Source organism: Benincasa hispida, chromosome 1, assembly GCF_009727055.1.
Source record: "Benincasa hispida cultivar B227 chromosome 1, ASM972705v1, whole genome shotgun sequence".
NCBI classification, from domain to species: Eukaryota; Viridiplantae; Streptophyta; class Magnoliopsida; order Cucurbitales; family Cucurbitaceae; genus Benincasa; species Benincasa hispida.
Genome location: NC_052349.1, coordinates 2,333,023 through 2,343,395, shown reverse-complemented (window position 1 = coordinate 2,343,395; position 10,373 = coordinate 2,333,023). Strand labels below are relative to the sequence as shown.

At 27.7% G+C, this 10,373-nt stretch overlaps 1 protein-coding gene across 1 annotated transcript; it reads left to right on the top strand.

Annotated features, from left to right (window-relative positions):
- Nucleotides 1–3,682: 3,682 nt before the first annotated feature.
- On the top strand, nucleotides 3,683–10,373 carry LOC120089459 (ent-kaurenoic acid oxidase 1-like). The gene is made up of 7 exons (XM_039046941.1): nucleotides 3,683–3,915; nucleotides 8,073–8,550; nucleotides 8,641–8,904; nucleotides 9,041–9,209; nucleotides 9,643–9,749; nucleotides 9,864–9,985; nucleotides 10,108–10,373. The coding sequence occupies exons 1-7, from the start codon at nucleotides 3,683–3,685 to the stop codon at nucleotides 10,211–10,213; spliced, it is 1,479 nt and encodes a 492-aa protein (XP_038902869.1). The 3' UTR covers nucleotides 10,214–10,373.

The following is a 10,373-nucleotide window of genomic DNA, read 5'->3' as shown; positions in this document are numbered from 1 at the left end:
TGGCAAACAGAAATCATATAAGGAAATTTGTTTATGGTAATTTTAATTGTTGTCATCTTTTTCAAAAGACTTATTCATGCATGAAAAATTGTCTGGTTATAATGCGGTTTCATAAATGTACAAGTCATAATTTTATTTTTAATTTTAATTTTTGGAGAATAACAATGTTTTTAAATTGAACACAAAAACAGCAATAAAGTTGGATTTGTTCTTTCACGTGACATCATGAAATGTTTTTATATAGCTAAAGAGACGGCTCAGGAAAATATACGTCACATTTTTTTTTTTTGAAATAAATGTCTGAATGACCTTATTTTTCATTTTCTTTTTTCCAATTTTGCTTTATTCATAATTATTCTTCTAGATTAATTAATTTATTGTATTACCAAATATTTAATTTGTGGTGAGATACATTGATTTTTGTTTTTCTTAATCATTTGAGCAATGGAGATCAAACCATCGAGATTAGCTAGGTTCAAATTGACAATTTACTACCAAAGTGAGATTAGTTAAACCTTTCGTTCTTAGAAGTCAGAGGTTCAATCCTCACCCGTACAATTGTTATATTAAAAAAAATTAACAATTTACTAATAAACTTAAAGTAGTGGTTATTAATTGTTTTGAGAATTAGTTACAATTATACCCTCAAACTTTTAATGGTAAAAATTGAACCTTCAAACTTATACAAATATTGAAATTGTACCCTTAAACTTACATAATTGTAGAAATTTGCAACAATTTTATAAGTTTGATGCATGGTTCAATCTTTATTTATTTGGGAGTCTAATTTTAACACTTGTAGAAACTTAGAGAGTCTAACTTCTATAATTAAAAGTTTAAGAGTGTAATTACAATTATCACAATATTTCATGGATGGTTTTTACAATTTACCCTTAATATAAATAGAATTTTGAACGATAAAAAATAGTATAAATTGAATTGTCAGGGTTTTTTTGGAATCGATTGCACATAATTATAATGATAACATAAATAAAATGAAATTTCAAACATTTGTTTAGACACAAATCTAATGTGAATTATTTAACTCGACAATGTGTAATTTAGTCTTTTCATTAAAAAAAAAAAGCGTTATTTTACTTTTAAATGAGACATAGTTCAACTAGTTTGAAATCAAGAGAAACTAAATACAAGTTAAAAATTTAAAATTTGGCTAAAACTTTTTAAATAAAATAGATGTAGTATTAGTAAACACCTTTAACTTTATATTTCAAGAGAGAAGAAAATAAAATGAAATCAAATATATCCTTCCTAATGTACATAAACCTGAATAATAATTATAAGTTACTAAGATTTTCATTGGGTAATCATTTAGTTTTTGATTTTTTATTTTTAAAAATTAAGTCGATAGACACTATTTCCATCTCTAAATTTCTTTATTTTTTATCTACTTTTTACCAACTAAAAAAAGTAACTTTTAAAAACGTGTTTTTGTCTTTGAAATTTGGTTAAAAATTTGTCAACGATTGTACTAAAGAAAGATGCAAGATATTGTAAAAAAATAGAAGGAAATAGACTCAATTTTAAAAAACCAAAAATAAAAAACAAAATAGTTGTAGAATGGGACCTAAATGTTTTAAGAAAGTTTTTCCTAAACAAATTACCATATTATTCCAAACAGACATTTAATGATGTTATAAAGTAACATTTTAATTCCTTCTTTATTTATAATGCAATAAACTATCATAGGTGTCGGATGTTTTTTTATTTATTATTTTCATCTTCGAGACGAACAACTTTCGACACATAAAAATAATAAATAATCAGGATTTGATATTTTGATGTTAATTTCGTTTTTGTATTTTGATTCATCAACTTTCAAACACATTGTTCCTCATTCAATATATTGTACATAAAAAAATAATGTTTTAAGTCTATATTATTAGGTGTTCATTCAAGTATTTAACAAAAGCTTGATATAACAAATAGTTAAATTATTTACCTAATGAGCTATCTAGAATTCTTTATTCAATAATGACATAAAATTAACATAATGTGTCTTAAATAGAGTTTAGAGAAAGTATTTGGAAGTTAACTAAGGCGGAATATTTGTTGGTTTAAAAATTAAAATGGTATAAATATAATACTTCAAAATCATAAAATACATTTTTTTTTTCTCGAGAGACTAAAATATTGCTAACACGTAAAACGCACAAAGCAAATAAAGACAACCTAAGGTCCCTCCACTCACCCTAATAACAAATCAAATAAAAATAAAAAAAAAATAGAAGTTTAGATTTATCTCTTGATAAAGATGTGCACATTTACTTCTCAAATTTATCGACGAATAATTATTTATTTTCACTTCTAAATTTTTTAAAAATATTTTTAAAATTCAAACTTAACTATTTTTTAGAATTATAAGGACTATGACATGAGAATCTTTACCTCTCGATTTTATGATTTTTACCATTCTATTAAATTCCTGTTTTTTCCTTCACTAATATGATAAGATTATTTGGTAAATATCTTTTTAGTCCAAAAGATATAATCGATAATAAAAGGACGTAATTATTTGAATGTACACATCAAATTGATGCATCCATTCACGTATGAATATGGTTTATATATATATATTTTTTGTCAATACATGCATCGTCATTTTTTAGTCAACAATATATCAAGTGATAGTAACAATTATTCTTTTATCCAAAAATTCTAAGCTTTAAAAAAAATATAAAAATAAAAAAATTTAGAGTTTTCATTCTGAAGTTTTGAAAATTCAAAATTATTTTTTTAGTTATCTTTATCTAGATATACTTAATTATATATAGTTGTACTATTGTGTTAGAAAACAATATTTACAAAATAATGTTTCGAAAGAAAGAAATCTAAATTCTTATTCTTATTTAGGTAATATTCGAGTACATCTCAAATAAATACTTATAATTGAACACTTTGGTAATCTACATAAAGATAGATACATCTAGGATGAACCTAAATATTTTTCTCTTATTTTATAAATGAGATTTTTATTATACAAAACTATAAATTTTTTGTATATCGCATATAATATGTTAATAGTAAGGGATGGAAAAAAAAATCAAAACTGATCTTAAAAGTTGCATTCTAATTTATTAATAAAAAAATCATATGTATTAAAATATTCACCCACGTAACTTTAGTTTATATATAATATACACACTACCCAAAAAATATTTTTATAAATATTTTTTCAAATCTATTTTGATGTATGTACTTTTATTTTGATTCATTTTGTTTTTTATATTTTTCATATAAAATTTTGTAATTACATTAAAATAAACTAAAATCAAATTTACAAACAATCCCAGAGTAGTATCAAAACCAAAATATTTCGAACATACAAGACAAATATGCTTATACAAAAGTACTTCTCTTTATTGTAAATTCAAATCATTCGACAACACGTGACCTAAGGTCACGTGACATGATATTATTAAACAAAATTTTTTAAAAAAAGGAAAAATAAAAAAAAAAGGCAGCAATTTTTTATTTAAGGTAAAATCATTACTAGACAACATTTTACCAAATATGATATAAATTGCCATGTAAGCATCCCCAAGTAAATTTGTAGTGAAAGTTGGTGTATAAATAGGAGAGTTGTTGAAGGAAAATAGGCATCTCCTTATTTCCAATATAATTCATTTTAATATATATAAATCTGTTTTGGTTGGAAAATTTGATGGAGGTGAGTTGGGCTGTGGCGGCGGTAGCGGCGGCGGTGGCGGCGTTTGCGGCGGTGAAATGGGCGGCGAAGAGTTTGAATGAGTGGATATATGAGGCGAAATTAGGTGACCGGCGGATGGCTCTGCCGCCGGGGGATTTGGGTTGGCCTTTAATTGGAAATATGTTGGCTTTCCTTAGAGCTTTCAAGTCTAAGAATCCTGAAACCTTCATTGATAGCTATGTTTCAAGGTCATTAATTCTCTCCCTCTCTCCCTCTCTCCATTTTCATTTTCATTTTTATTTGTCAAAAATACTCTAAATTTTTAAAAAGATTTTAAAAAATAATCTTACAGTTAGTTTTGGATGAAAATCATTAATATTTTATTTAAAACATACTCCTAAACTTTTAAAAGGTTTAAAAAGTACCCTTAAATGTAAAAAATGTTAAAACATGCTTTTATTGTTAATATGGGAATAGAAACGTTAATACTTCGTTTTAAAAATAATTATAATTAAAAAAATTAAAAATATTCATATTATTAGTATAGTGATCAATTTATTTGAAGTTTTCTCAAGTTTGAAAATAGTTTTTCTCTATTTTTTTAAAAAAATTTTACACCAATTTTCTTAACAACCAAAATAAAAACCAAAACTTTAAGTTAAGACATAAAACCCCAGAAAATCTCACAAAATTCGAAAATCAAAATCTCATCTGAAAAAATATACCAAGAAAATTAAATAGTCAAATAAATAATATATATATATATATATAACACAGATTCAACTACTATCGTTTAATTTTAGTAAAATATTCAAGTCATAAAATATCTTGACACTTCCATTATTCCCCTTCTTCTTGTTTAGTCTACATACCTCTAAAAAAAAAAGGCAATTTTATTATTTATTTATAATTATTTTTAGATAAACAAAACTTTCAAACAAGTAATAAAAAGAAAAAGTAAGAGGATATTGAAGAAGAGATGCAAGAAAAAATAGAGAAAATATAGAAGCAAGACGGTATTAATGGTTTCTATTCATATACTAATCGCAAGGGTATTTTTTTAACTTTTTTCAAAGCTCAATGACATTTTTTAGACTTTTAAAAGTTTACGGGTATTTTTGACACAAAACCCTAATAGTTTCTATCCAAAACTAATCGTAAAAATATTTTTTTAAACTCATTTTGAAAGTCTAGGGGTATTTTTTAAACTTTTGAAAATTAAAGGGCACAAAATACAAAATTCAGATGTATTTGGTGTGATTTAGCCTTGTTTTTATTCTCATTTCTCTCCCTAGATATGACTCGATCGGATATCTCGATATGAGTGTTGGTCTCTCAATTGTTACATGCATGGTTCAATGTACTGACATTTTTTTATTGGTTAGTTCGATAACAAAAGAACAATCGGAATAAGGAGTGAAGTTATTTAGTTGTGGGCCTACAGTGTGAGAGTTATAAGTCATGGGGTCCACACAAACTTCTAGAACCAAATAAGGAGTGAAGTTAATGCTATTATTTGAACTAAACATACCTTAAGTAAAGTGGGAAATTTAAAGTTTGATCGGCCTATAAGTCGAAAATACATGTCTTGACTAATGGGGTTACACTCAAAGTCAAATTTACCTGAAGTGATATATTTTTTTTTCACCATGGATATTTTTCATTAAAAAATTATTGGGAGCAAATATCTCGCCATGCGTGTTGGTCTTGTTACCGTTGCATGCATGGTTAATTGATGTTTTACTTTACTCTTTTTATTTCATATAAATATAAATTTTGACCTTTTAAAAAAAATGATTTAACTTGGAGAGAATTTAAATACAAAAATCTTATACGTTGAATAATTTCTACGTATTTTATTTCAGTACTTTTCGAGGTTGATGGGTTCAAATAGCAAATTTGTATTTTATTTTTAACAAATATCTTTCTTCCTCGTGAAGAATTCCTTTTCTCCAAAGTTCCATCTTTTTTTCCTTATTAATTATTTTTCATTGGTTTTTGTTCGTCCTCTCTTCATTTCAAACGACGAGAAGAAATCAATTTTTGTTCCAAAAAGTTTCTGTATTTTCATGACCTAAGCAATCGCTTTATGGAACCCTTCAATTTTCATAAAAAAACTCAAACTTTTTTACATTCCAATCACATTCACATGTATGTGTGATATTTCCATTCTAAAATTAGAGAAAATTTTAAGATTAATAATAAGTTCAAGTTAGATCGTATTATTTCTTCTGAATCCATGAATCAACTCAATCTAATTCAAATGAATTAATAATCCAATTTAAACCATACGGGTAGGATTAAGTTGATCGGATTTTTCGAGTCATATTTTTTAACACCTCTATATATAGATAGAGAAATTTTTACCGTTAGAAAAATTATCAAACTATTTATACAAATAACATAAAATATATATATATATATTGATAGATAGACTTTTATCAACTTCTATCAAAGAAGATTAAATTTTGGCATCTTGTGTAAATAGTTTTCTTTATATTTCTATTTTTGAAAATCTCCTATGTAATACTTCAATTATAAAATTAGAGAAAATTTTGAAAAAAAATTAAAAATTTAATTTTGAATTTAAAACAGCCTTTTTACCGCCACCGAATTGTTTGATTTTGTTTAAAAAAGAGAAAAAAAGGACACGGTAACGAAATTACTGTAATGACCCTGAAAACGTTTTTTAACAGCATGCATGAAAAATGTGGAGAACCGTGAGAGAGTGAAGTAAGCAAACAGAGAAACGGAAACTTCATATTATCTTTCTCATTCTTTTTCTTTTTTCCTTTGTCCATTTCTCATGATTAATTAGAACATAACTCAATATATAAGACATAAATTATTTTCGGATTTCATTTTCTTAAATTTTAGAAAAGAAACTCTCGTCTCCTTCAATATTATGTCTCTTTGAATCATTATTAGGTTAATTCACTTTTTTTTTTAATTAAATACCCATTTAAGTACATTTTATCTCAAAACTAATACAAAATGAGAAGAGTCTGTCCATCTTTTAATATGAAATGTTTTTAACAATATCTAACATTTTAATTGCTTATAAATTATAATATTTCATGGGTATGTTTTTGTTTATATATAGTTTCAATATTCGTAATTGTTTGAACTAGTTGTATGATACGCAATATCTGATCATTCCTATGTTTTTTTTTCTTAAAGTAGTTATTTTTTCTCTCTTTTCGAATTTGTAGGATATATATTTCTGCTGAGTATTGAAAGACAAAAATTGTTCTCAAAACTCAATTTTTGAAAAATATATTTAATTTTTTTAATAATAAATTGAAAATTGTATTTATTGGGATCATTTCCATATCTGTGCGGTTCCATGATTGATGTTGCAATTTTTTTAAATTAAATTTAATTGTTTTTAAATTTCTTGTGTTGATCTTATGTTTGCTCAATTCTAGGAATCCTTGTCTCATTATTCTTTAGGTCACTTTTATAAACAATAAAATGTAGAAAATATATATATTAATATATAAAGTTGAAATTAGATATTTAATATCTCATGAGTTATCTCTTAATTTATTTGAAAGGAAACATCACACACATGATATGATATTTTATTATTGTATTTTAAATATTGTTTTAATTTATATTTTGTGTACTTTTAACTATTTAATTTTATTTATCGTATTTTTAATACAACTAAACTTTAATTCTTATGATTAGGTTTATTCTTGATTTTTTTTCTGAATATTTTATTATTATCTATTAACATTTATATTGAAAAATTGAAAATTTTATTTATATATTATTGATAAAATTTAATTTTTAGAAATTAAATTGAAGATTTATTGAAAATATAAAGAGAAATTGAACCAATCTCAAAAATACAAATTCTAAAAATGTATTTTAACTCAGATTTAAACATGTTGGGTTTGAATAATTGATTATTCTTTTGAATTCATTTTGATTTTTGTTTGATAGGGATTATTTTAACTGTGCCAAAATAATTAAAATAATAATAAGATTTTTCTAATAAAAAAATTGGGTTAAGGTTTAAAAGGAGTCTTGAAAAGTGGGAAGCTAAGAGAAAAATTGTTGAACACAATTAAAATGCATCTTATTTTTGTTCAAATAATTAAACTATAATTTTTAAATATATATACACACACACAATTAAAGTAATTGTGTTGAAAATTTTGTTCAAATAATTTTATAACTATCTATAAACTTCAGAAATTAAATATCAAGGGCAATTAACCAAAAAGAAAAAAAAAACATTGTTCTTGAATCACTTTGAGATTAATAAGAAAAAGTAAGAAAAAAAATATCAATAATGAGAAAATAAAATATTTAATTCTTCTATTAGTTTTTTTCTTTTTAATTTAAAAACAATATAACTCTATTAATTAATTATTTACTCAACAATTAATTACAGGTTTGGGAAAATCGGTGTCTACAAGGTTCATTTGTTTGGAAACCCTAGCGTGGTTGTGACGACGCCGGAGACATGCCGGAAAGTCCTTACAGACGACGAGGCCTTTCAGCCAGGTTGGCCACGCTCGGCCATAGAGCTCATCGGAAAGAAGTCCTTCATCGAAATGCCGGTCGAGGAACACAAGCGCCTCCGCCGCTTAACCTCTGCTCCGGTGAACGGCTTCGAGGCTTTAAGCAATTACATTCCTTACATTGAAGAGAGTGTGTTGAAATCTTTGGGAAAATGGTCCGATATGGGGCCAATCGAATTCTTAACTCAACTTCGTAAGCTCACATTCACCATTATCATGTATATTTTCCTTAGTGCGGAGAGCGAACCGGTAATGGAGGCGTTAGAGAAGGAGTACACTCGGCTTAACTACGGTGTTCGAGCCCTGAGAATTAACTTTCCTGGATTTGCTTACCACAAAGCACTCAAGGTATTTGATAATTTGCCTCAATCAATTACGAAAATGTACTTTGGATTCTGGATTTTGTTTGATCAATGAAACCACCGGTTACATGTTTAGGCTCGGAAGAATCTTGTTGCCGCGTTGCAACGAATTGTGACTGATCGAAGAAAGCGAAGATTGGACAAATGGGCGCCGAAGAGGAAGGACATGATGGACGCTCTGATTGATGTTGAAGATGAAAATGGCAGAAAATTGACTGATGAGGAGATCATTGATATTCTAGTGATGTACTTGAATGCAGGTCATGAATCTTCAGGCCATACCATGATGTGGGCAACTATTTTGTTGAATCAACACCCAGAAGTTCTCAAGAAAGCTAAGGTATATATACAATTAGGAGCTTAATGAGCTTGTTTGCTTACTCAAAATCATGTCATATTTTCATATTTAGTGATAAAACTTGTGTCATATCATATAAGATCAACCGTGATTAAAATAGGTTTAATAAACTGAACAGGCAGAGCAGGAGGAAATTGTGAGGAGGAGACCTCCAGGTCAAAAGGGATTGACATTGAAAGAATGCAGGGAAATGGAATATCTCTCAAAGGTGGTCGATGAGACTCTTCGCTATGTATCATTCTCTCTTGTTGTCTTCAGAGAAGCACAAATGGATGTCAATCTCAATGGTATACCTCTATCTCATTTGAATTGGAACAATGTGGATGACGGCTTTATACCATTAAATATTTTTGAGATGATCAAAGTTTTGGTATAATTATGCATCGAGAAAATATTGGAGGAGGCCGCTACAATGTGGCTAGCAATTTTACACTATTGAATGTATGGGAGAGGAGCAAACTTATATCTATGGGTTATTAGATGTCATATGTGTAGGGGGTTTCATACCACAAACTCCATGGCTGCTATGACATCCTTATGCCAATTTAGCTATGTTTGCTTTGACTATTTAGAGGTTATTAGAACTTAGAAGCATTCAGGTTTTCAACGCCATGAACTATTTTTCCTATGCATCCAAGTGTTAGGAGGGAGATCGGCACTAAATAATTATTTCCTCTTGTTTATCTCTCCATTGTATGAATGGTCTTTGTGCGGTTGCAGGGTATCTAATTCCCAAGGGTTGGAAAGTGCTGGCTTGGTTCAGAAGCATTCACTATGACAGTGAAGTTTACCCAGACCCAAAGAAATTTGACCCTTCAAGATGGGATGTAAGTTTTTAAAACTCACAGTTTCAATATCCTTCTACAAGAATTCAAGTTACATCACATCAAATGAAATCCATCTCTAATATGCATGTTATCCAATCTATGTTTGGCACAAAGAATTTTGTCCCAAAAGCAGGAGAGTTTCTTCCATTTGGAGCAGGAAGCAGGCTGTGCCCAGGAAATGATCTAGCCAAATTGGAGATCTGCATTTTCATTCACTATTTTCTCCTCAATTACAAGTAAGTTCACTTGGAAAATACCTCTTCCATGTTCCTTTTTTCTAGTTCAAATCCTTGAAAACACAGAAGCTAATGAGTTTTTCTTTAACATTTTGTGTTGTTGGTTGGGTTGAAATTTACAGGCTTGAATGGCTGACCCCTGATTGTCCAATCTTGTATCTGCCTCATTCAAGGCCAAAGGACAATTGCTTGGCTAAAATCAGTAAGAATTCCAGCACTGTTGTGTGAGGAGAGTTTATAGTTTTTATGTACGTATAATGGGTGTTGTACTGTTAATGCCCCACACAGAAAGACACATGCATTGCCAAATCTTGGCTTCTTCCTGTGTCATTTGTAGTGAATTTTGTACTGGAATTCTGGTTCAAATAAATTAGTAGTTTCTGCAGTC

Coding starts and splice junctions, on each gene's coding strand:
- LOC120089459 (XM_039046941.1), top strand. CDS start 3,683: ATGGAGGTGAGTTGGGCTGTGGCGGCGGTAGCGGCGGCGGTGGCGGCG. Junction 9,210..9,642: donor AATGGATGTCAATCTCAATG/GTATACCTCTAT, acceptor GTGCGGTTGCAG/GGTATCTAATTCCCAAGGGT. Junction 9,986..10,107: donor TATTTTCTCCTCAATTACAA/GTAAGTTCACTT, acceptor TGAAATTTACAG/GCTTGAATGGCTGACCCCTG.